This window comes from Chaetura pelagica, unplaced genomic scaffold, assembly GCF_000747805.2.
Source record: "Chaetura pelagica isolate M959 unplaced genomic scaffold, ChaPel_1.0 scaffold316, whole genome shotgun sequence".
Lineage (NCBI taxonomy): Eukaryota > Metazoa > Chordata > Aves > Apodiformes > Apodidae > Chaetura > Chaetura pelagica.
The window spans coordinates 41,329-68,653 of NW_009953497.1; the positions used below are offsets into that span (position 1 = coordinate 41,329).

The window sequence follows — 27,325 nt, forward strand, 5'->3', positions numbered from 1 at the left end:
TCTAGCAGGATGCTGTCAGGCAAAGTCATGGTGCTGCATCAGTGTGAATGAAAGCAAAATTAGGGCTTTGCTGTCAGGGAGGATGAAATAACAGCAAGAATTTCCTGGCAGAGATCTCTTTGCCAGCTTCCCATTAGGTTTCATTCACTTGATGCATTCCGGTGCACACACTCAACTAATATTTCTCTGAGGAATGAAGGGCTTTATTCAGTCAGCCAAGTTGCACCTTTGTCCCTGTGCCCAGGCAGCACACAAAAAAATATAGGTCCTCTAAAGAATAACTGAGGGCTTAAGTAAGACACTGAGCAGGGAAGCTGTCAAGTGCCAGGTAATGGGAGGTATACAGTGGAGAGTCAGCCTGGCCAAGTCTGTTGGATATCAAGGTGATGGATACACAGGAATTTTCTCTCCCAGTTCCTTAGTTTCTGCAGCAGCGTCCTGTGCACGCAGAGCCCAGAGCCTGCAGGTTCCCAGCCCTGCTTCATTCCCTGAGCCCCTGCTGCATTTCTGAATGTCCATCAGATCTTTCAGCCCTGAACTTGGGGACTGTGATGTCCCAGGACCAAGGCTGAGGTACCATGAGCACTGTCTCCATTTCTTCAGTATTTGGAGCAACAGATCCTGCATTTTGAAAATCAGACTGTCTGGCAAGTTCGTCGATAACTTGTCAAATCTATTGACTGGGGAGGCTGACAAAGGAAGAAATAACTGCTCCACACTGACTTTTGAAACCCTCAGTTTATACCAAAGAACACTTTCAGCAAGGTAAATATACTACATAGCCTGACCTCACCCTTGCTAATTAGTATTAGACAGATACCAGAGCATCTTTGTGTTGCTGCTTCTGCTTGTAGTCTGCTCTGTAAAATGCTTCTGGTTTCGATGGATGGTCTTTCAAGTTGCCTACCATGAGCAAGTACTTCGAAGCAGGTGCTAATCAGAGAGCTAGAGCAGGAGTTTCTACATCATCCAGCATATTTTTTTTAAGTTTAAATACATTAAGATCAAAGCAGTTTATTGCAGTGAATACACTGTCTAAAAAGGCATTCAAAACAGTCAAAAGAAAGTGGAGGAGTTCACTAGCTGCAAACTGTTGTCATCCTTTTATGTTGTGGGTTCATCTAATGTTTCACTGTTCATGTACTGCAAATGCATCACTTGTAGCCTTCAAACTGTTTTGTGGTTGCTGATGTTGCAGTGGCAGATGGTACTTTTACACAAACAAGTTATGTTTACATTGCTAAAGCTGGATTTTACACAGTCACCTGTTGAAACAGCAAAACGTCTGTGATTTCATTGCTACTTCTGCTACAGTTCGGGTCTATTTCTATACAAACTTTGCCCAGTAAAAACACTGAGAAAGTTCATTCAGCTTCAGTCACTCTCACTTGATGCCATCCAAGTAGAAGTATCATTGGTAAAATGAGAATCGTCAAAGAAAAGCATTTGCTTGTCTTTCACAAATAAGTGTCTATTAGACTGGGGTTTTTATGATCCCTGTCTGAACTCATGGCCATGTAAGAGTGACTTTAATCACCAAAGTGCATCAACTCTTTTGGGGCAAAACCTGTTGGGTTCAAAAGATAAAATTCCAAACTCTAGCTGAAGTTCTGGACTCTGGAACCTCTTCTTTAGCTGAAATTTAATCTTTAAGACTGCTCTGTAGGCACTGTTGCAAGTTATCAAGTTTAGAACAATATTTGTACTAGAAACCGTGCAGAAATACCAATCCTAAAAAAAAATCAATAGCAACACTTGCACTGTAGGAGCAACAAAGACGCCTCAAGCCAAAGATGAAGTTATCCAGCTCATGCCCATCTGTATCTTCAACTTGCAGCAGACCATGGTGGCAGAGAAATGGGAAAGGGTAGTGTCTGTCCCATGAGCAGCTGGAAGTCAGCTGTCCTGCTACCACCTGCTGAAGACCAGGTTGGTGATAGGTCAGGGGGACAATCCTTTCCCCTCTCTTCACACCCACCTCACCCATTCGATACTTGCCTTGTGTTCGCTGATGCCTGAAATGCTGTTGCTAACTTGAATATACTGTTTTTCCTTGCAGCTCTGAAGGGTTGATTGCTGAGTTAATGATTTATACCTTAATACTCCATTTAGGGCCCTGGTGTTTATCGTTCACGGCGCTGGGGAGCACTGCGGCCGCTATGAGGACCTGGCCCAGAGGCTGACAGAGCTTAACTTGTTTGTTTTTGCCCATGACCATGGTGAGTAGCCTAAAACAGTACTTGATCTACAGCAGTTCAGGACTTCACTGAAGTACAATGCCATTAAAGCTACTCAGCAGTGAGAGAAGAGTCAATGAAATGTTTACACCTCAGAAAGGGATCACCTGTCGGTTTGTACCGATCTGTGTATTGAACCTTTGAAAAGCTGTCCTTGTTTACCTTGAGTTTTCCTCAGCCTTGTCCTTGACATTACTGCTGGTGCTATTTTAACCTCTCTGTAAGGGATTAATTCCCTTTCATCTAGCTCTATGGGGGGTGAGGAGGTACTGTCCACTGCGGAAGTGGGACTGGGAGCTATTTCTGCTGGATTCGTGATCACTGACCTAAATACTTGGTGGTCTATCATTTCGACTGACTTCCTTCTGAGTTGGAGGTGGGCTAGCAGGTGCTTGCAGGAATTCCAGCAGAGAGTGTCTCCATTGCTCCCTGTTTATCCGTATGGCATAAAGTTCATGAAGAAGGTGATAGAACAGGCCACATGCTGTCTACTCAGCAGCTGCTGTTAGTAGACTACAGACAATATGTACAAAAAATTACTGAGCTCCAGGAAACAAAAGAAATGTTTTCAGAGCCACCACAAACCTGTGAAAATCTGCAGTTGCTTGCTGTGCATGCTTAATGTTGTGCCTTAGTTCTTCCTTCCCTTAAAACTTGATAAAGGTTTTAAGACATAGCATTGAAATAACAATATTTGAAGCAATGAACCTAGAAGAAACAATAAAATGTTGTATTTCTCATATGAGTTTGATACACAGAACACCTCTTTGACTGATGGAGACAGGTTTTTGGGGTGAAGGTTCCTGTCAGGCATGTTTTGTGCTGTATAAAGAGGCAGTTATTTGCTCTCCTTTTCCTTGAGTGTTTTTTTGACTAGAGAAGCATAAATATTTTGTTGTTGTTTTTTTTCTAAAGACTTATTTTGGTGGATTAATTAGTTCACTTTGGTTAGTATATCTGGTTGCTCAGGCTACTTAACAACTTCATTCTCCCTGTCAAACCTACAGTTTTCTTTGTCAATTCAGTTTGGTTTTCTTCCCTAGCAATGGGGAGAGGGTAAAGAGGAACCCGAAAGCAGAACAGGTGTTATGTTACACAAAGAGCTAGTTTACCTGAGCTTAGATTCTCTGGAAGTTGGAAAGACAAATAACATATTTTAGGCTCTCTAAACAATATTTGCACCTAAAGAGGTAAGCAGTGAGGATAAACTTTGTTTTATGGAATAGAAGTTACAGCCTGACTTTGATACCAGGGAGAGCTGAAGGACATGAACACCTCCATTGCCAATCTGCTCAGATCAGACTTAGAGGTTTATAGCTTTTCTCCACCATTTTATCAATTCCAAATCACTTCAACAGTGTGTTCCCCTTTTGCATCTCATCCTTTGGATATCTTTAGGTGATAATAATTATTCTGTTATGTTAGCAAAGTAATTGCTTTTTTTGTTCCCCATCTCTTACAGTGGCTCTTAGTCTCACAAGCTTTGTGCAGATTTCCTGACCTGGACATTTATTCTGGTTCTACTGTTCTCATGGATAAAATTCTAAATATAGGTGCATTATCCATGAGATCATTAACACAGTTGCACAGTATGGCTGGTATGACTTCCCAAATGAGTTGGAAAGTTACTAGGGCTGTAGTGTGCATGACTTGACTGATTTATATTCTTTCTACCCTTCAGTCAAAAGAAAGAAAAATTATTTCCATTTATATTGCAGGGTCTGTAGGAGCTTGGACATTGGCTCTAAATCTTGGTGAAGGCTGCTCTGCTCCTGCTATGCAGGCTCCAGCAAAAAGTTTGGCACTTCACAGAGTAACAATATTCACCCAAATCTGTGTCTGTGTTGCCCCGTATAAGGTATCACTGGCTCAGTTCTCTTGGCATGTCAGGATTCCTACATTTACTCTGTGGGGTATTTCATAGTAAGCCCAAGACTGCTGGACCTCAGAGATCTGCATTAGAAATCTTCCACGGTGGTGATGAAAATTTAATTCCAGAAGACCTCTTAACCCTACCTTACATCTAATAATATTAAAGTGCTTTTTAAATTATCAATACCATGAAAGAGAAAATTGGTATTCCTTTGTCATACAGCATTGCTTTCTGTGGTCTCTTCTCTGGTGCTTTTAACAGGCAGGTACCCATTTCACATGATTTCTGGGTTTACTGGGTGTGCAGCTTCACAAAGGCAGAGTTAAGGCTGCTGGGATGACCTTGCCATGTGTTTCTAAAAGCTTTAGGTATTTTGAAATTACATCTCACTTTTTCAACTTCCTTTCTACATTATTATTATTTTATTATGTCAACATTCTGGTGACAGGAAAAAGAGACAGGGAAACATACTAGGTTATTGGCAATTAATTTAGGAAAGCCCTCTTGGAAGGAATACCCGTGGAAGATTCATGGAATGGAACCAGAGTGATATTGTAATTCTTCAGTGAGTCACAGGCAGATTGCAGCTCCTTTAGTTATGATGCAGTATTTTTAGGGATCTGTAAAGCTGAGAGCCAAGGAAAATGAGAATAGAGAATGTGGCTTTGTTTTCTCATACCAAGCATTTTCAGTTGGTAAAGCACATGATGTTCAGCTATCCTCATCTCTCTTCCTATAACATCTCATTTGCTGACATCCCATTCTCTATGGTTGCATGACATAGCCAGAGCCCAGAGAAACCACAATTACACCTTCAAAAGTACATGTCAACTACTAGCAGTTACCAAAGCATTTCCAAGGCTCGAGGGCCACAAAAATGTGTTGACTTTGGTCTTTCACTTTTTAGCAGTAGACACAGGGCACAGACCCTCTTTGTCACTTGGACTTGCTGGTGCTTCCTAGGGGTAGTGTGGCTGTCTTAGATGAAGATGAGGCAGGTGAAATAGCCCTAACCTGGCAGCAATTCCCAGCCCTTAGATTTGCTTGAGGACAGCCCCTCCAACCTTCTGCCTGTCCTGCTACGTGGAGACCTCCAACTCTTTGACCCTCTTGAAGCTGTTGAATTTCCCTCTCTAGAGTTAAGTGTAACAATAGATCAAAGCACAGGGAAAGGTTGCAGCACTAACAGCTTATTCATATTCCTTAGATGTTTCTAACTGAAGTTGGGTTTTCTTCTTCAGCCCTGCTGCTGCTTTATGTGTGGTGAGCATTTCTGATGGGTTAGCACGTCCCTCTCAGACTCCTACTGCTGCTTGTGCTCTCCATTAATCTTCTCACTGTTTTCTCTGCTTACTGAAGCACATATTTCTAAAAAGTAGAAAGTAGCTGGAGGAGAAATTTTTACATGCTTCAAATATTATCTGGTTTTGTTGTTTTGTTGTTTGTTTGTTTTTTCCATGTGATTTTTGTGTTGTTCTTTCAATGTTAAAAGACCATTTTGTTGATGAGAACAGAAGGCTTTTATTTATTCATAGCACTGGGAAGGATTGATCTATGCAGAAAGATTTAAAAGGGCTAAACATGGTCGAACTGGGAGGGGTAAAATGACTAAGAAGGATGTCAGCATTAATAAGTGGAAGAATTAGGGTAGCACAGCGAGTGAGAAGTATCAGCTCCTGCACAGCAGCATGAGGGGATGTTCCTGGAGAGCAGCACTCCCTGATGAAGTGATCAGGCAGGCTTCAGGGCCATCTCCAGGGATGGAGTTAGGAAAGCCTTGGCAAGCATTATTTGGAGCTGGTTTCCTGGCAGAGCAGCACAACTGTTCCTTGGTGACTGCAAACAAAGCTGGGTGTGGGTCTGCTCACCCATGGCAAGCTGTTCTCTTTCTGCTTCCTCTGACTGAGTCTACCTCATCAGAGCAGGAAAAGTTTAAACTGCTTTTCTGCAGAGACACAGGGAAGAATGGCACTCATTGTTTGCGTTGCCTTTGGCAGGGGCTTCCAATGAGGTTTGGGTATTTTTATTTCATTTTTTTTCCATAGGAGGCCTCCTGGCCTTCAGCATAATACATGAACCTTGCTGGGAAATAAAATATTCTATAAACACTCCTGGAAATAACCAGGGGTGTGGACACATTAGCATTTGCAGGAGTGCAAAATGACTGTTTTCCATGGGAATCCTGCAGCAGGTAGAACCTCAGACAGTTGCACTACCTGGACCACACCAGCAGCCATGCACTGAGCAGCTGGATGGCTGCTGATGTGCTCAGCCTCAGACAGGTGCTCTCCTTGGCTGGGCAAGAGAATATAGCACTAGCTGTGCACCTGTCTTTGTGCATCCTCTTCTGGGCTTTTTCTGAAGTGATGATGGTTGTTCTCCCAGGAGAAATTCATAGTGCTGCTCAGCCCCCTGAATAAATACACGTCCTTAACATAGTGCACATTGTAGGCAGAGTTCCTGTGGTAGGGTGGCATGGTGAAAAACACTGTCAGAGTTCACAGGTTGGAGCAGTGGCTGCAAGGGTAGGAGGAGCCCAGCTGCTGGGTTGAATTCCCCTCTCTCCTCATTTATTTCCTCTGCATAAATCCCCACTCTTCAAGAGCCTGGAAAACTCTTTCTTTTAATATTTTTACTAATGTTTCCAATCTGAAGACTCCAAGCCTGTTTGTGTTTGTCAGGTGAGGACTGCTGCGCGGGCATTTGACGCTGACAGTTTGTTAGGATTGTCAGGCAAAGAAAGAAGTTCTTCAGAGCTTCACATTAAACTTTACATTTCCTATGCCATTTTTTTCTTCAAATTATCTTGACTTATCTGTCTTCCAGTCTTTTATGTGAATTCAGTTGGGGTGGAGGGAGAGCTTCTAAGGGGTGATTAATCAGTCCTGCCGTTATACAAGTCTGTGGACATCAATATTTGTGCATATGGCTCTGCAGACTGTGGGATTGAAAGCTCATGACAGAGCAAAACCAATGGGAATATAAGGGAGCACTTATATTCTTTGACCCTTGATCCATATTAAGTGTCATATGGACCTGTGAGCCCTGTCTGGAATTGTTCCATCCTCACCTTCTAACTCAGCAGAAGATTGAGTCATAAACGTGGCTGCAACGTGTAAAGGCAGTGATGCAGTGATGTCTGCTGCATGGCATGTGGGCACAGATGGAAACTGAGGGGAATACCAGAGAAGAACCATGCTGGGGTGCCCCACCTCTCATGTTCTCTCTTGTAAGGATCTGCTATAAGTTCCTTCTAGCAGGGGGATCCCAGAGGAGAGGGCTCTTTGGCCTGGCTGGCAGAGCACTGCCAGTGCTGGTTTATCCGGTTTGACTCAGTATTTGGTACAGTCCCACAGCAGCTTAGCTCTCCCTGGCCCTTCCTTCTCTAGATGCTATGGGAAGGCAGTGATCAGGCTTATCTGCCTTCCAGGGCAGCGGTGAAGAATGCTTAGCATGTGGGGGGCATGCAGGAGGTGAAACCACAGCATGTAATTAGGGGGTGAGAGTTCAGCGCACTCTGTAATTCCTCAGGCAGAGAGAAAACCGTAAGAAGCTGGAGCAAAGTCCTCCTATAAAACAAACAGGTAATGAGTAAACTTAGATCTGCCACCCTCTTCCAACTTTGTTGTGGTTGTGGGGATTCTCATGTAAAGTGGAGCTACAGTGTGTGCTTCTCCTAACCCAGATGTGAACGATGAACTTGAAGACCAAAGAAGAAAGATTAGCTTGAGATAAATTAGACGACCAGACTGTTCGTCCGCAATGGGCTCCACCCAGAATGAAGCGTTTCCTCTCTCCTCCAGCTCTTCTGAAGTGACAGCTGGTGTTGTAGCATGGAACCACAGAGCAGCAGTGTCAGCTTGCTAAGGAGAACAAGTCCTTCAGTTTCAGCCTTTGAAATTATAGGCAAAATTATTCACACTGCTAAGATGCAGTTTTCCCTGTGCATTGGACAAGCTCTCAAACACACTTTCAACTGGGTAGTGTATTTTCTCTTGTTTTCTCCCCAGTCGCTGCATGGGGTTGGGCTCTCTTGGTGGTTGTGCAATAGAATCTCCCAGAGAGGCCAGAGCTTGTGTAGGAAAAGGTGGTCTGGATACACCTCCCACAACACAATAATGCCTGTAGCTGTATCAGGACACAGACTATCCTGTGGCTCAACAGGCAATTTTAAATCCTTTGTGAGGGTTTTATTAAATGGAGGTGTGCACACTGTTCCTGTTACTTTTGAGCAGCTTGTTACAGATTTCTGCAGCCCAGACTTGCTCTGGTGGAGTCATCTCAGCAGTGATCCTGTCACTTCAGCACTCACCCTTCATTCACACTGGGATGAGAGAAGCCTGAATCTTTGCCTGCACCACATGGCATCTTTCAGTGCAGCAAGCAGTGTTTGTGCTTGAGAGCAGCTACACAGCAGCAAGAAAAAAACAAGGGAATCATGAAAGCAAATACCTACATTGTCTCAGGCTCTAGAGGAAGCCACAAGCTGGGACTTGGAAATGCAAGTGCAGCTTTTATTTTGTTTGTCTTGTGAAGGCAGATGAAACAATGCTGTCTAGCCAGGAAGCAGCTAGACCACAGGAGACTAAAAATAAAAGAGACAGTGAGGCTGCACACAGCTGATGCATCTGACAGTGCTCACCTAAGTTTCTCTTAAAATGTTTGGGGTAGGAAGGGAACAGGAGATACTCAAGAGTTGTTTCCCTTCCACTGCACGCAAAGGATAAGACTTTCTCTGTTTCACAGACTTTCCAAGAGCCATGGTGATGTAGAAGTGGGGAAAACCTAGTCCTGCACCTGTCTTGTAGGCAAGGGGGTGGGAAATTGAGAGGACTGGATACACTTTTAGCACAGACACATATAAGCAAAAGCATCTGAAAACAGACACATGATGTGTGCTGTGAAAACATGCCAAAGAAAACCTGGGCTGTTCAAAGCAATCTATTGATTTATCTGTCCAACTTTTTATATATTTTTATTCAGATTTAACTGTACTATAATCAGTGATATAAGAGAAGCAGATAAGTTCTGTGCTATAACCCAGAGCTGGATGAAGGCATTGTTTGGATGGGGAGGAAGGCAACACAGATGCTCCTTCATCACCTCCCCTGTGTGTGGACACTACCAAATGATCATGATGGACTGCAGGAAAGAGTTGGACTAGTGGGAGATGTCCCTGCCAAGGGCAATGGGGATGGACCTAGGTGATCTTTGAGGTCCTTTCCAACCCAAACCATTCTATGATTCTGTGAAGTAACTGAATTTTGAACATGCAGTCAGTTCAAGATCACATGTTGTAAAAGCAGGCTCTCCTATGGATGTAAAACATATATTAGGAGTTCTTTCTCTTTTAAAATATTTATTAATTTTGAAATTGCGGTAGAAAAGAGAAATAAAGTAAAATAGGTTTAAAGGTTGGGAAGACTTACTGTGCATGTTAGGAAATGTTAATGGTGTTTTTTTCCTTTTTTTAGGATTCACAGAGCAGGCAAGGAGGATATAGTATGCATCAGCTTCAGGGAAATAAGGAATATGGCAGTGAGAAGAAAGGTTATCTTTTAAAGAAGAGTGATGGGTATGTTCTTGGAGAACATAATACTCAATGAGAACTATTACTATGTTCGTGCACTGATTTTCATTGTTTTCTGTTATGGGTGCTTAAGCCACGTTCTCCTAATGCACATGTCACAAGTACTGCAGAATTCCACAGATCTGAATGTAGTATAGTAAATATAAAAAGCATGACAAGGAATCCTAAAAATCATCATATTAAAAAGCAAGCTATTGTTCTTCAATTTCTAAAAGGTGATTAAGAACTCTCATAAATTCCCAAGTTATTTTTGGTGAGGTATTTAGTAAAATTGGTGTTCTCAAAATGTTAATAGGATTAACGTGTTTTGAAATCATGTCTACTTATTGAATTTGTGGTTGTTGATGTTCCTTTATAGGTTAAGGAAAGTATGGCAAAGAAGAAAATGCACTGTTAAAAATGGAATTCTTACCATATCTCATGCAACGGTAAGTTATTTTTATAACTTTTTATTACAGCAACATTGTCCTTTCCCAGTCAATCTGTTGGTGTTAATCTAGTATTACAAAAAAGATGCCACTTACAGTTTTGACTGTTGAAGTTCCATGGATTATCAGAAGCTGGAGTCTGATTTATGGAAGTATTTTTATACTTGCTCTGTTAAAATTTTTCCTAGTTGTCTGCTGCTGACCACTAGTGGGAACAGTGCTCCAGGTTGCATGGAGCAGCACACCTGCTCTTACTATTCCTCTGAGATATGGGATGTGATTTATCTGAATGAACTGAAGTGTCTATAGTGTAGCTGTCTGCATCAGAGTAAGATCCTGTGGAGTCCTCTCTTAGTCACTGGAGAGCTGGTTAATGTAGTCAAAGGAATCTGGGTAGATTTGGTCAGATGTTTTGTTTTATGGCTTGGTTTCCTCTGTTATGGTTTCATCAGTTTCCCCAATTACTGTGCTCCTTCCAACCACTGAACTATTGCTGTAGAGCCACCCTGTAACAATGGACCATTAAATAAACAACAACATATCAGCCAGTTGAGCAGGTCCTGCCTGAGCTGATCTTGCTCTTCACACAAGACCAAGCTTCACATCTTCAGCCCCCTTTGAGCTTCAAGTGAAGCTGGGACACCCTTTACTCCAGCCTTGCTTCATCCATCTTCTGGCACCAGCCATTCTCTTTCCTTGCTCCATCAGGTGATGAGAAGAGGGTGCTACAGAGCCAGCTCCCCCTGCTTTGCTGTGGGGCCATTTTATGAGGGAATCCCTTTTGGGGCACACTGGGATCTGAGGAGCTGGCTTTTTACTGTGAAAGAAATGGCCCATGCAACCCACCCTAGTCATCCTGATTATTCACTGCTTGCTAATGAGCAGAGGGAGAAATGTCAGTGGATCATTCCATGAGATAGTACATCTTCTCAGCAGCTGCTTCTTGAACAAAGCCTCGCTGTTGGCCTTCACACAAGGAGGCGTGAGGCTGTAACAATGGCCACAGTGAGAGGGGACACGGTGGCTGGAGGAACAGAGCGCTCCCTCTGAGCACAGCGGCTTGGAGCTTTGGGCTGTTGGCACTGGCCTCTCTCCAGATTGTGCTCCTCAACCTGTCACTGTTCACTGTTCACTGTTAACAGACAGACTGCATGACAGAGGAAAGACATGTCATTCATTCAGGAAACTTAAAAGGCTTCCTTCTTCTCATGAGGGCTGGGTCCCTCTGACTCTGGCTTCCCTTCCGTGATCCTGCCTCTCAGATGAGAATTACCCTCCCTGGTAAAGAGGAGTGGGATGCTGAATTTGTGTGGAGTCCTGATAACATTGGGACTAAGTGATAGGAATTGTGGACTGGATAATCAGGAATAAAACATCCTTTGTTTGGACAAAGTATTCACTATGGAGAGTAAGAGAAACCAAAGAGATAAAACCAATAAGATAAATTAAATAGCCTTGGCTGAACTAAGCTCATTTCATTTTACAACCTGTTGTTTTGCTTTTGTTGTCTCAAAGATCTGTGCAACTGCCACCTGTGTTCAGTCTTTACATATATAAATGAATCCCCATGTAGGGGTCAAGGTCTGCCTTCACAGCTGCTCAGGTAACTCTGTCACCATGTCAGAAAGTGGGTTCAGGCATGGAACTTGTAACTACATTTTCCTATTAGGGAAAGTTGGCAACCTCATGTCATGTCTTCAACTAGCTTTACTAGCTGTGAGCATATGTCTGCATGCAACATGGTTTAGGGTGGAAGGACAAGGACCAAATGGTCATTAAAGAGCTAAGGCTGAGAGAACAGATCATTTTATGTTGCTGTGTCTGTTATCTGGGGCTACTGGACAGACATCAAACTTGCTTCAAACTGTGTTCTAGGGGTCATTTCCTTCACTGACTTCCATGGCAGGACATTAGTTCATATCAGCAAGGACTTTGGCCTCAAGAAGCATTAGAGGGATCTGTATTCCTCAAGAGAAAACAGAAATAGAAGTTGGATATAGCATCCATGGACCTTTTCCATTAATTGTGTGGATAATAGGATGGAGAGCACTTCCAGCCAGTTTATGGGTGTACCAAATTGCAGAAAGTTGAGTGTGTGCTGGAAGGCTGCTATTCACAGGGACCTTGACAGGCTGATGAAATGGACTGGCAGGCACCTCCTGAAGTTTCAACAAAGGCACTTGTGGAGCTCTGCATCTGGGGTGAAGTGACCCCATTCAGTGTTAAAAGTTGGGCACTGAATGAATAGAAAGCAGCTTTGCAGAAAGGACCTGGGTATCCTTGCAGACAAGTTGAACATGGGTCAACAGAGTGACCTTGTGGTGAAGAAGGCCACCACATACTGAGCTGTATTGGAGAGATATAGCCAGCAACTGAAGAGAAGTGATTATTCCCTCCCATTCAGCAGTTTTGGGACTACATCTGAAGCGCTGGGTCCAATTTGCTCCCCAGTAAAAGGAAAACATTGACATACTGGAGCAAGGCCAGAGGAGGGCTGGCAGAACAATTAGGTACTGGAGAACAAGATGTACGAGGAGAGGCTGATAAAACTGGGTTTATTTAGCCTTAGAAGAGAAGGTTTAGAGGGGATCTTATTGCTGTCTACAAGTCCCCAGTGGGAGGGTGTGGAGACAGCAGAGCCAGACTCTTCTTGGAGTTTCACGGTGATGGAATGGGAGGAAACTGCCACAAGTCACAGCATGAGAAATCCCAATTACATACAAGGAAAAAATATTTTCACCATGAGGGCAGTCAAATGCTGGAGCAGGACCCAGAGAGGTGGGGAAATCTCTAGCCTTGGAGATACTTAAAGTTCAACTCAAGAAGGCTCTGGACAGCCTCACTGAGGGGGAAACACTTTGAGTAGGGGCTTGAACAAGATAATCTCAATATGTCCCTTTCCGGCTCAATTATTCTTTATGAACTAAAGAGCATCCTAGCTGCTGGTATTTGTGATGTTGCTTCCAAAATTAAAGTACAGAAGGTTTTGAAATGGGTGAAGAAATTACCCTCTTACAAGCAGATTTTAATGATATCTACAATTAGGAGCAGCTTCATCTTCTGAGAGATGCTTTTTGGTGTCTTTGCAGAATGAATAAAAGGAATCTTGCTTATTTTCACCTTTACAGGTGAAACTTTTCCCTAGCAACAGCATTTCATTAATGTGATTAGCTTTCCTATTGTTTATTTGTCAGATATGTCTAATTTGGAGAAGCTAATTACTGATGATTCTTCACCTATAAATGTATCTTCATATAGATGTGAAACTTGTCATCCTACTGAGTTACAAATGACTGTTCCAAGTCACTGAACACCATTCAGAAAGTACAGAATATATTTTGTGTATATAACTCCTGTTGGATTAAAAGATAGACTGGGTTCCTTCTGTACCTTTTTACCTAGGTAACAGGACTCAAAGGAATACAGTCCATCTCAGGTGAGTTTCTAGTTTGGCACTAACCTGGAGGAACAGCCTTACAAAGAGTGTGTTATTCAGAGAGAGAGAGCCCTTATGTGCACCCAACAAAGGTAAAGGACAGGCAACTTTACAAAGAGAAGTATAACCAGTCAATAAATAACCTAAAACTGCCATTTCATCTTCATTTTAAAGGCACTTTGTGCCCGACCTACAATGGAAACTACTGAATAAAATGGCTCTTGCTGAACTGAACAGCTATGGTATTGGGAGAAATCATTCACTAAAGCCAGCAAAACTTTCCACAGCTTTGAATGAGGGAGTTCTTTTTCCTTACAACATAAGTAGCAGTCCAAAGTCATGGGAAGGCTCACTTAAGCTGCATGCGTTTGTGTGTTTTGATCAGAACTGTGGCAGTCTCATTGTATTTTTCACCAAAAAGTTGCTCTTAGCAGATTCCCCAGGCCTGCCTCAGGCAGATTTGCTACACTGTGTGTGTGTTAATGCCCTCGAGCTGGTGCAGGGTCTAAGCCCACTACAGGCTCCTTGGAGTGAGGTATTAGCCCCCTCAGCTCCACGGTGTTGTTATGGCCCGTGCTCTGAGGTCAGGTTGAGGGCTGGGGCCAGAGTTATGCTTGCCAAAATGAAGGTGCAGAAGCAGCCCATATACTGCTTTTTATACTTTGTTGTTCTATTATTTTTTGTTGGATTGATTTGCTCATTGATGAAGTGTGGCATGTTGTTAGAGCACTGATAGGCCTGATGCCAACTGGTGGATTTCCTCAATAACTAACTAGCCCTGTTGATTTTCCTGGGAGCAATTTTCTCTGTTCCAGATCATGAGCCCTTTTAAGGGACTGTCTCACAAGTCCTAAAACTAATAAACATCTTTCTTATTACAAAAGATGCAGGGACTTTTTTAAAAAACAAAGTATTCTTTAGCAGCAACTGCAAACAAGACATTGAATATTGCAGCAACAAACCCCAGAAGCAAAAGAGACAATGAACGAGGGGAACATTAATCTTTTTTCAATTCACATATTCAGATTCTTCCCTCTGTAATCAGTCTGAGAGTTGCAAAGAAACATATTTGGTTACAGTGTCTGGTCTTTTCAGTTAATCATGTTCCTCCTATTGCTCGTTCATTTTGAATGTGAAACAGGACATTGATTTGTTTATTAAAATGTACTCTTGTTAGCAGAGAGACAGGAAGACACTCCCTGGGTTATCTAAGCTTTTGTTCCTGCCAGTAGCATCCCTCTGTCTTTTTCATAAGTGGTTGAAGCTCAGTTTTTAACCAGGTTTTGTTGCTAGCAACACTGTTCTGGCTGAGCAGGCTGTTCCAGGATCTTGCTCCTCTGACTCTTAGAAATCTCTCACTTTTTGTCCATTATTATTTCTGCCCACTTTAGGGATAGATATTTCAGTGCCAATGTTTTTCTCTTCTCCATCTCTTAGTTACCCACAAGAAGAGCATGTCTCTTTTGGATTCACAAACTGTCTGCAGAGCCTGGCAGAGCATTGACATTAACTGATGTTTCTCTCTTTTGTACCATGTAGCCCTTGGACCTTCTCTGGTTCTGCCTCTCCTTCCCCCTTGGAGGCACTGGGTCAACCGTGTCTGTGCCAGGCACCCTCAGCTTCTGAAGACTCCCCCAGATTTCACACAGCTTTAGGGCTGGCCTGTGGTCTGTAATGTTTCAGTAGAGCAGCAGGTTTAGTAGCCACAGAAATCTTGCAGGTAGTCCTTCCTGTTGTGATGTGTGATCATCCTATATGATGGGATCATACTGGATCCCATTGATCAATCCTGTATGATTCGGATCAGGATGTGTCTCATTATGAATTGTGGTGGCAGACTATGCAAGAAGGAGTTTGGAAACCCCCACTTGACCCTGCCACAGGTCTGTTGTGGTTCTTAGGAAAAACACTTCACCTCCCTACACCTCAGGTTACTCATGGCAAAATCCAAACCTGACACCAACCCTCTTCCACACAGCTTGCAGGAGAAAAGCCCAGAGCTCCAAGAATGCAAAGCTTTTACAGTGAGTGGTTCTTCACAGGCTGAGGGGAAGCTTCATCCAGTGAAGAGAGCATCTTAGAATAAAATATCTCACCAATATTTAGGGGGTTGAGGCAGAAAAATAAGAAAGATTAAGTTGCAACTATGTAGTGTCCAAATGCTGAACATTTGCTTTTGGATCAGCTAAGGAATGGGGTTTTGGATGGAAAACAAACAATCATATGTCAGATAATTACATGCCAGTTGACTAGTTTGCTAGTTGCCTGTCGTTTGACTGAATTTGTGTTCAGGATTGCACTTGGAAACTTGGCCACTTCACAAACAATGCAGCAAAGCTATTCTTTACCAGCTAAGCCTGTGTTTTACTCCATCCTCTGTCAGTGTTGCCCAATGTGTTGGAATAATCTGTTTTAACCACAAGGTGAGATTTCCTGCAGGATTAAAGTGATGCCACAGAACCTGGCTCTCTGGGGTTAATTTCTCTGAAGATACTGTCTTCAGTTCTTGGGGAAAGCTGTTCATACCCACAGAATCTCTAATGCTGAGATTTATTCAGGGCTTGGCAGTACTCTCCAATTTGAGAATCCTTGTTTAGCTTCAAAAAGAAAGTGCTGAATTGTACATGGTACAAAGACTAATGCTCCCAACTCTGATCCCTTAAAATCTACATTCTATACAGTGCACTTATTTTCTGGTTCTGAATTTATTAAAGACTAAGAATTCTGGGAGACCCTGGCAGTTTGTTTCACGCTAAGGAGCAGGCAGCCTGATCTGTAGCAGGGCCAAGTTCATCATCAGTTCAGTAGAGGGCTGGGGGAAAGGAGAGAAGTCAGGGGCTTTTCTGGACTGAGGCTGCCTGGTATGACCTGTTCTTTTAATTACAGTCCTGTGTCTTTTAATGTACCTTGCACCTATCCTGCCCAGATTTTCAAGTAGATTGCACAGTCCAAAAACAACATAAGGTCCATAACCTTCAGCAGCTCAGCACTCCTACCTGGGCATTGTTTACTGAACTGCAGACCTGCCAGATATTATTCATGGTCTGCTGTCAGCCAGCCATAGTTTGAAATGAGTAAGACAGCACAGAAAACAATAATCTGCCAGTTTGTTCCTGAGTTATTTGGTAAATATATATGTCAGGAGGGTTTCAGAGTTGCAGGGAGGAGAGTTACAGAGAAAAGGGTATCAAGTGCTAAAAAACAGTTGGAAACAATAGCATTGAAATCAGTCTATACCAAGAAAGGACAACAGTTTTTGCTGCAAGATGAATTTAGTACAGCTATTTTCTGCCATGCTACGTTCCCCGTGACTTTCCCGTGCACCAGCTAAATAGCACCCAGTCATGAGCCAGCTGGCAGCCATGGGACTCAGCTCTGGCACACAGGGCAGGGTTGTCCCACCCAGGAATGCTCCCTGCCAGACCTGCTTAGTCACAAGGGTTTTTTCTTATGTTGCTCCCAGTCAGGTCAGGGAGGGTTTGAGCAAGCTCTGTGTGAATGTACCCTGTTAGAAAAAAAATAAACAAAAAATCCAAAACAAGCCTACCCTTATTTCAAATATTCCACCTGCTGCTCACCCGTTCAGGTTGTGCAAGGTGGGTATAAAAAGCTGTCAGCTCTAGAAGAGCAGTATTCCCTTCGTGCCTTGTCAGGAATGGGGACAAATCCAGTGTAATGAGGGTGGCAGGGCAATGTGGCAATGCAAAAGGGTGAAGCAAACAGCTAAATCTCTTTAACTCTGTGGGAAAGTTCCTTTCAGACAGGCTGGTTGGGAACTGAAAGTGCAGCCCACAGACAGAACTAACCCTAAATGCAGGAGTTGGGAAGCTCTGGTTTGCTGCTGACCTTTTGACTAATTAAATGGTAAAACACCTTGCCAGTGTCTTAAAATATGATTCCCACTTTTAAAAAACATTATTCTTATTTATTTGCCAGTCGCTAAAAGAAATTATGTCACAAAAAAAAAAAAATCTGTGCCAAGATTGCTTTGAAATAGAGAAAAGCTGTACTCTGGTGCCAAGAATCTCAGACTAAACAGAACCCACCGGGAGCCCTTGCTCTATATGGGAACTGGTGTTTATTTTAACATGTAGATAAACTGGGTGAAAAATGGCTCTTAATTTTGTTGTTGTTGTTGTTGTTACTGAAGTGGGTTCCCAATGGGTGGTCTGCATGAAGGGGAACCTTTTGAAGCTAGCTTGAAAGGCAGTTGTGCCTGTCCCCCAAGACACTCTTCAACAGCATGGAAGGAGTTGCTACATGACCCAGCTTTCATCTTCTTTTCTTCTTGATGCTTAATCTACTGTTAACAGGGAAGAATCAGGACTGTCTTTCCCGAGATGAATTGATCCAGTTGTTTTCTCAAGCATACAAAAACTCAAGGCACATGTGTGGAGTCTGCAATGTAACTAGCTTGTTTGATGCTGCTGCAGGGAGCTGGGCAAGGCTCCCTCTCAGGGATCAAGAGGTGGGTCATTAACTGGCCACACTGTTTGGAGGGGAACAATCGGGCAGGCTGCGCAAACTCTCAGGCAGGGCAAATGAAACCGTCTTTAAGCAAACAGAAGAGCAAGAAATGAATGGCCTTTGTTAAGGCAAAAATGGAAATGTTTTCTAGTTAAACAAGCTGTCATTTAGGACTTAATAGCATGTGCATGTTGGAGAGCCAACCCACATGCCAGCCGTGCTTTGGAATAAATGGGCAGGGCACAAAAAAAAAAAAATCTGTGCCAAGATTGCTTTGAAATAGAGAAAAGCTGTACTCTGGTGCCAAGAATCTCAGACTAAACAGAACCCACCGGGAGCCCTTGCTCTATATGGGAACTGGTGTTTATTTTAACATGTAGATAAACTGGGTGAAAAATGGCTCTTAATTTTGTTGTTGTTGTTGTTGTTACTGAAGTGGGTTCCCAATGGGTGGTCTGCATGAAGGGGAACCTTTTGAAGCTAGCTTGAAAGGCAGTTGTGCCTGTCCCCCAAGACACTCTTCAACAGCATGGAAGGAGTTGCTACATGACCCAGCTTTCATCTTCTTTTCTTCTTGATGCTTAATCTACTGTTAACAGGGAAGAATCAGGACTGTCTTTCCTGAGATGAATTGATCCAGTTGTTTTCTCAAGCATACAAAAACTCAAGGCACATGTGTGGAGTTTGCAATGTAACTAGCTTGTTTGATGCTGCTGCAGGGAGCTGGGCAAGGCTCCCTCTCAGGGATCAAGAGGTGGGTCATTAACTGGCCACACTGTTTGGAGGGGAACAATCGGGCAGGCTGCGCAAACTCTCAGGCAGGGCAAATGAAACCGTCTTTAAGCAAACAGAAGAGCAAGAAATGAATGGCCTTTGTTAAGGCAAAAATGGAAATGTTTTCTAGTTAAACAAGCTGTCATTTAGGACTTAATAGCATGTGCATGTTGGAGAGCCAACCCACATGCCAGCCGTGCTTTGGAATAAATGGGCAGGGAAGGGGAAGGGGAGTGTGTGGTTCCACTCCAGCACTGGCTTCTTTATTCAAAACCCTGACATCTTGAATTGGTGCCCCAGCTGTTTTGAAGCTGCAACTTGGATCAGAAAGTTAATGCAAGTGGACTTTCAGCCTTGTTTTCATCTTGGAAAAAATAAAGTTTGCACTCTTTTTTTCTTTTTTTTCATTTTGTGGTACTAAAACAAGATAATTTATGTGTGTATATATATATATGTGTGTGTGTGTGTTTTTAAAGCTAAATTAAAATAGCAGGGAGATTGTCCTTGGCTACTCTCCTCTTCCAGAGAGTGTAAAATTCTTGCTACCATCCGAGAGGTATCTTAAGTCATCTGTGGATGAAAATAGGCCCTTCTCTGTTCTTAGAAGGTATATGTCAAATGAACCCATGAGACCCTGGATCAACTCCATCAAAGTCCTTGCCATTTTTCTGCAGTATCTGACCACTGATATTGGTTCTATGTCATGCCAGAATAAGTCTTTGAAGACCAACTCTGATGCTAAATAAAGTCACCTCAGCAATACTGCAGAGAATTAGCTGCTCCTTATGGAAGAGGGCAAAATCTTAGTGCAACACTGAAAGAATAACAGCTAAAAATGTTTATAGGGCCTTAAATAAAGTCACTTGTTACCAGGTTGTAAGACCCCTTAGAGTGCCTCACTGATTATGTATCTTACATTTATATTCTGATTTTCATCCTATGGGAAAAGAGGTTAGATAGGAATTGTTTTATGCATCACCAAAAGAAACTCTTTTGCAGAGGAATCCAACAGCTGCTCAACCATTTACACTGTCTTTGGGCAGCATTTTCAAATCATTGATTGTAGTGGCCTGGTAGAGGACAGTCCCCTCAGCTATCTTTTGCTTTCATATTCTTGAGGGCTAGCTTGGGAGGTGCCATTGCAGAAGGGGTAAGGAAGAAAGTAGAATGAGCTTTGTGGAGAAGGAAACAGGCTCCATATTCCTCTTTCATGGACCTTTGCTTCCACCAGCCATGTTAAAGCAGCATCTGGATTTTGTGATAGGAATGGCAAAGCTACCCTACTCTGGGCAGCATGGGAAGTGACTGTGGTATGTGCAGGTTTTGAGACTGTCCTGCCCCCTTTCATTATGTGGTGCCCCAGGAGACACTTAAATTTCCAGTCTGGCCACAGTGACTGATGTTTATAAATGCAGCCTACGAAGAGTTCATTATTTTGCAACACAAACAAGCCAATGGCTTTTTTCAGCATGTTTTGATGAGCAACATGATGTTCCAGGAAGACTTTTAAGGAATTGCAATTCAGAGCCAAATTCAGCAACAGCCTAAGAAATGGGCAAGTCTTCTAAAGCCAAAGAGCCGTGCTTGTATCCATCATAGATGAATTGGCTCTTAGCATGGACAGAAACAGTTTGCCTTGTCAGACAGAATTAACAACTGCTCTGATACATACCAGGTCATTTTGTTTGTCATCTCTGAAGCACAGAAGAGATTTTAAATGGCTTCAGCAAGATGACCAGTTCTCTGCTCCCCAGAAATAAGGCACAAATAATTTTAGTATAAAAAATGGCCTCTCTCTTTTCTTTTTCCTAACCAAGACACCAAACAATATAACTCTGTGTGTGCACTATTCTAAAAATATCTCAGCTCTGCAAATGTGTGTCTGTTGTGGGAGGAGAAGGCTTTCAGCTTGCTGCATTCTTTGTGTGAGGCAAGTGAATAAAAACTATCCAGCAAATGCTGAAAGAAAAATGATTTCCTAACCTTGAGAAAGAAGAGGCAAGCTGTTGGACTTCTGTGTGCAGGATGAGATTCTTTGTAAGAGAGGCGGAATTTATCTAGAGTTCTTAGTTATGTGCTCCATAAAACACCAAGGGTGGAGAGAGCCTTCTGTTGGGAGCTGTATCTAGTGGGTTTATAATATGCTTATTGTCAGGGAAAACCCAGAGTACTCACTGTGTCTATACAGGTGGTGTGAAAGAAGGAATGCTGAGGACTACCCAGAAAAGAGTAGTTAAACATTACTAAGGATAAGCATGTGTTGAGCTGTAATTCAGATCCTGGAGGAACATAAAGATGGAAGCAGTCGTGAGGGGGAACCCTCTCCATGTAGTTCCTAATGCTTCCTATCTGATAAGGAAGTAGTACTTCTGGAAAAGCCTTAGACCATAGGCTTATACAAAATATTCAGTGTCAAGCTTGTCAAATACTGCAGAGCAGGTTTACTCTGCACTGTGCCCCGTGGTCCCATCTCCAGGTGGTCCAGATCCTGGGCTTTGCTGAAGCACTCCACAGCTCCCTTCCAGCCTAAGCACTGCTTTTTCTTCTTTTGGAAAGCAGAGCTGTCAGAGAGGATGAGAGAGATGGTGGGCAGCTAAAGCTCAGTCAGATGGATGTTGAAAAGCTCACCTCCAAGGTTGAGCTACAAAATACGCAGCAGCAGAGCAGCTGATCTAGGTGGCAGCTTGGTCCAAGTCCAGGTAGCATGGCAAATCCTAGGACAGCTTATCCTGCTTCTCCTAGCTCAGGGGTCTCTGTCCTGCCTTTGCTCTCCATCTGCAATCAAAATGAAGCATATGGACATACAGAGGACAGACAGTACTGAATGTCCTCCATGCATCAGACTTGATTTGGTTGGGGTGCGGAAAAAGACAGGAGATGGGAAAAAGAACAGGCTCCCTTGGTGTGAAAAGTCTGTTCTCAGGGCAAGGAGGCTGCTTTGTTGAGTAGGAATCTGCAGAATGAACTCAGAGGTGCTTCCTGTGTGTATTTGTTCTGCCAGTGGAACATTTGCTTTATATGTTACTGACAATGCAGGCACAGCACAGTGTGTTGACTTTTCCAGATGTTGATTGTCCTGCTTTGAAGCTTCTTCCTGTTTTTTCAGTTGTTTGTGTGTCTGAATGGTGGATTAGATGTACTGCTTGTTAAACAAATAATTAAACATTGAGAGCTTTGAAATCTAGTATGGTTAATTAATGAGCTTTGCTTACTTGATGAAAAGGATGTGTACTTGATTCCTTACAGAACAAGTATAGTTTTTCCAGTGGTGAACTGTTTCAACAATTTCAAGTGTTTACTAGTTCATTAATATATTTCATTAAACCTGAAGAAAACACCCAAGCAGAAAATCAAGGCTTCATACAACATTTGCAGTGTAAACCCATTATTAGTGTCGTCCTGTGTATTGTCTCACCCACATTCCCCATCCATGTGCTTTCTCCCATCTCCTCCTCTGCAAAATTGTGCTGCCTTGCAGGCTGGGATTCTAGTTAATAGTTACTTTTGGATCTTACAGAACCTTGGACCAAGGTCTGTGGTGACGCCTGCAGTACTGGGTGCTGTACAAGTGCAAAAAAGAGTAGCCCTTGCTCAGAGGAGTTTCCATAGATCTTATAAATATACCAGCATCAGCCACAATGCCTTGTGACACCACTTAATTAGCTGCTGCACTGGCTTCCAAAACTGAAACGTTCCTGAAAACTGGAGATGCTTTATCTTGTGCTTTAAGTGTAAGTTTCACCTCCAGGTCTGAAAGTGTTTGCTGTACGGCAGAGAGAAAAGCAGACAATGGTCACTGTCTCAGTCTGTGGGGTTTGGATATTAAAGTGAACTACTGAAGTGGTCTCTTCCCATAGCAGCAGGGTCACAGGGTAGGTTGTGGACCACCACAGCCAGGACCCCACCAATTTGGGGGGGGGTTTCCTCACTCAGACAGTTCATCTGAGCAAGTTGCCACAAGCTAAGGAAAATCATGGGAGTGGGATTAGATTGGTACATGTGCACCTTGCACATGAGAAGAGCCATCCAAATTGCTGTCACTGGCATCTCCCTTATGAGGGCTCAGCACCCAGCATTGCTTCTCCATGTGGGCACCTGCAGGGTGAAGGCATCTATGAGATCTTCTAATTTGGGGGGGGGGTTTCCTCACTCAGACAGTTCATCAGCAGGGAAGAGGTAATATTTTCTCCAGCACTATCACCTGCTGGGAGGTGAGAGCAAAAAAGGGGGAGGTGGGCTCACCTTCCCATGTACTGCAGTGTCCAGCATCAGTGAGGAGCACATTCTGCCTCCAATTTGAGGCAGAAAAAGAGAGACAGGAGCCCTCAGAAGGAAAACAAAACTTTTAGAAAGCTAATAAACAGATAATACTCATGTAAGTACTTCCTTTTCCAAAACACATTTGCTTCAAAGGGACTGGTCAGACTCCAGTAAACTTATTGATGAAGGAGGCAGAGAAGGAAGAGGGTCTTCAGCTTGATCTTGGTGTGGACTTTAACAAAAATGCTTCCTTTGCACACCACTGCCTGCAGTGCAATGTGCAGCTGCCTGCTGCTGCAGAGCCAGAGCTGAAGCAGTAAAATCACCTTTTCTGGCCTCCAACAGCTCCTCTGGGACTTGAATCAGACTCTACGGCCTTGCCCATGAACCCCTGTGAGACAATTAGTGTCCGTGCAATGGGCGACTCCATGGTACAGGAATGGCTCCTCGGCTGTGGCTGGTGGATCCTTGACTTGGCAGTGGTGGCAGTTCCCACCTTTAACTACTCCTGCAAAGTCCCAGTGCTCCTGTGTTAGCACCATTGCAATTCAAAATATATTTCTGCTAGGGAGCAGTAAGCCTGGAGTGCCTGACTATCTCCTAACCTTCCCTGTTCCTGCTTCTCCTACTTCAAAATCTTGAAGTTAGGGATCTAGCAAGGAAAACAGTGTGGTGGATCCAAGGTAAGAATCTAGCCCTGCATTCCTTCTGTTTCTACCACCAGTTGGTTACAGAGAGCATGTTACCCCAGAGATGTGTGTGATGGCGTCCTCACTATAATAAAAAAGGATCCAAACCATTCCCTTTTCCCTAAAGCTGGAAAGCTCAAAGTATGTGAAAAGTCAAGATCCAGATTCTGCCTGTAGAATTACTGCTCCCTGAGCAGATTTCTCATGTCCTTTCTCTCTGTTTTATGGCTTTTCTATAATAAATAGGGAGCAAAGGCTGAAAAAACAATATAGCCCATAATTTCTGCTCTCCTCTGGCTGTAAACTGTAAGGAACTGAAATCAGTAAATTTACAGCAGCATAGCTGAAGTCAACATTTGACCCTGCATTTCCCCCGTCACCTCATCTTCCGTAGCAAAATGTTCCTGCTAAAAAAATGCTGAAGCTGTGAGGAGGAATTCAGTCCACACCTGAGCCTGCAGTGCTGGGCTGTGCCTTTGTTGGGAGGGCTTGGCACTAGGAAAGAGAAAGGAATACACGTAGTGTATAGCTTCTGTAAAAGTTGGTGTTTAGAAGAAAAATTTTGCCAATATTTCAAGGTGGGCAAAATGGGAAATATTTCTTCAGCTATGATGTGGCCCCACAGCCCCAGCAAAAAATCAATGTGCTGGTGGGGACCCAGCACAGCTCCCTTCATTGGCAGGAATCTGCCCAGCAAGCCCAGAGCTGGGATGTTTGCTTCTTCAGGCCGTTCCCCTTTGGCCTTTACTGAAGGGAAGGGAGGGTTGAGTTGCAGTGTGCTTTCTATTTACATTTTCCTCAGCTTATCTCCAATCTGACCAGGATGTAACATTTTTTAAAGCATATGAGCCAATGTCCGCTGAAGAATCTGGCTGCTTTGGAGATGCTTTCAAAAACCAGCCAAGCCTCACAGCACAGGAAGGTGTGGGATCTGGGGAATGTAAAGACTTGTAGAAGTATGCATTTACAGGACCACAGGATCCATTATACCTCAGAATGGTACCTCCATGGTGATAAGGCACTCCCCAGAGCCCTCAAACCCTCAAATATTTCTTTGCTGAACCCTCAGCTTTGTCTTCCTGCACAGCCAGTCAGTATTGTCCATGCAAGAGAGGTGTGCAGCTTTGGAAGATCTATAATCATAGGTGGAATCATGCTCTGAAGTCATGCTTTCCAACACAATTGATGGATCATGAGTTACTGCTCTTGTCTCTATGGTGGCAGAGCTACAGTCTGAGCAATCTCACACAGAAAATAGAGGGCAAAACTTCATAGCTGTTAGATACAGGGCCAGATCATTGCAGCCTTTATTCAGACTTCGCTTGAGCAGAGTATGTTATTTTGCAGTGGTGTGTTTGGTTGGAAATGGAGGCCTAGAGCTCCTAATTTGAGATTGGCCATTTGGAAAAAAGTGCTTCAGATTCTCTTTTTTAAATGCTCATGTGCAGGAAAAGTTGCCCACAGTTATCTCAGTACCTACAAACTGGAATGCTCAATTACTGAGCCACTACAGGTACATGATTCTAGCAGTGAACCACACAAGTTAGATATGAAGACAGCCAGATAGGAAATGTATTTTACAGGCTCTGAAAGCCAAGTGTGTGAGGTGGGTGTGCACTGGCAGTCACAGCACTTTCCAGATGAGCATCTTGTGGTTATAATGTCACATTGCCCCACTGAAACCAGGGGCCCCAGGGCCCTGTTGTGATGAGGAACTCATGGAGCTGTGATTCTTATGACACTTCTCTATTGTCTCCCTTGGATGTTGTGTCACTTGGGTGGGGAGCAGCCTCTGGTTAGTTCCAGTTCCTGAGTGCAGGCAATTCCCTTTCTCTTGCATCCTGTGGCATTGTGGAACCACTACGTCAACTTCTTTCCCAGCAAAACCCAAAGCAAATAGCTTTGCATCAAGGATGAATCTGACCTTTCCTTCTTAATAGCTCCAAAGGCGAAAGATCAGAGAAAAACATGTCAAGATCCATGACTATATTGATGTTCGGTTGTGTCTTTCATCTAATAGAAGAGGTCTTATTTCCTCATCCTGAAACTTTCTCAGCTGAGAGACTCAAACTTGCAATTAACTCATTCTCTGGTCAAGTAAGTTTGGTTTCTTGGAGGGGAAGAAAGAAAAATAGTAAAATAGAAGACATAACCTAGTAAGGCTGTCTGGCTAACTCCACACAAGGAGCATCAAAGACTTGCATGGCCTTCTTTTACGATACATGCAGACAAACTGCTCCTCAAGTATTGCTCCATCTGAATGAGGAACATTAGTTTAATAGTTAAAAGCAGGGTCCAAAGGAGGCTTCATTAAATTATTAATAAGCCCCCCAAAACTCAGCAAAAATTCGTGATACTTAATAACATGTAGGTCAGGTAAACATGCAAACTGCTTCCCCAAGGTGATATTAATCTCAAGCCTTTGCAAGCTGAAAATTGCCTAGATTGTGTTTGCAGTGATGCTGGCTCCACCTCTGCCACGGATGCTGCTGTTCCCATAGCAACTCACCATCTCCCATATTAGGCTTTCCCTTCCCTTTGATCAGACAAGATAATTCCCAGATACAGAATGAGCTAACAGCATCCAGGGGCAGTGCAGTTTGCATTAACACTTCTTCAGGGGGAGCACACCACTTGATACTTGCCCTCTGCAGGCTGTTGTAACCACTGTCACTTGGCTTCACCTCCTCTCAGAGATGGTGTCCAGCCCACCCAGTGCTCCAGGCTAGCAATGAGAAAAGGCAGAACTCTGCAAAGCATATGCTCCAGACACTGGAAAAGGCTGTGTCCATGGCCCATTAAGTTTATATCGACCATATCTAGTCTGCAGAATGTTTCCGTTTCTTGCCAAGACTCTCTGTAGCAGTTGGCTCAGTACAGTTGCCCCAGCAGCTATGATCCATGGGGTAAAAACTGATTTACCAGGATGCAGGGACCTGCCATCCCTACAGCAAGGAAAGAGAGCCCTTCTGCCCTCCTTACCCTGATGTTGAAAGCTGCAAGAGATTATAGATTGGTGCTCTGTCTTGAAGAGCAGGTAGAAAAACAGGCGAGTATAATATTTTTTTTAAACCAGATCATGGACAGTATGTCACTTTTAAAGTGTTCTGTGTGCTTCCTCTGTATATCTGCAGCGCTCTTTCTCTTGAGAGATGATGGCAGGAAAGGTTAAGTTAAGACAGTAACAGGCATGTTTCTGCTAAAGCCTTTCTCGACTGCAACCACTGCTCGGAATGACTTGGATGTGTTCTCTCCTTTTCCCCTACAGTTGGTCATGGGCAGAGCGAGGGGGATCGTATGGTTGTCTCAGATTTCCACGTCTTCATCAGGGACAGCCTGCAGCACGTTGATCTCATGAAGAAAGAGTACCCTGAGCTGCCTGTTCTCATTCTGGGGCACTCCATGGTAAGCACCATCCTCTACCCCTCTGGGCAGCACCCAGGCCATGTGCCACAGCATGGTGGTACTCTTGTGGATGGCAGGAAATAACTTGGCCCACAGCAGGAAAAACAGAACTACAAGTGACCTTCCCTACTGTTTCATTCACTGCCCAAGTTGCCAGCATTCCTTA

At 43.4% G+C, this 27,325-nt stretch overlaps 1 protein-coding gene across 1 annotated transcript in view; it reads left to right on the forward strand.

The window, feature by feature from the left end:
* Positions 1–27,325, forward strand: part of MGLL (monoglyceride lipase) — a 59,925-nt gene that overhangs the window by 19,584 nt on the left and 13,016 nt on the right. The window contains exons 2-3 of the mRNA XM_009999275.1: positions 2,113–2,219; positions 27,023–27,159. Of these exons, the coding sequence (XP_009997577.1) occupies positions 2,113–2,219; positions 27,023–27,159 (244 nt within the window). The remainder of the gene's footprint in view (positions 1–2,112; positions 2,220–27,022; positions 27,160–27,325) is intronic.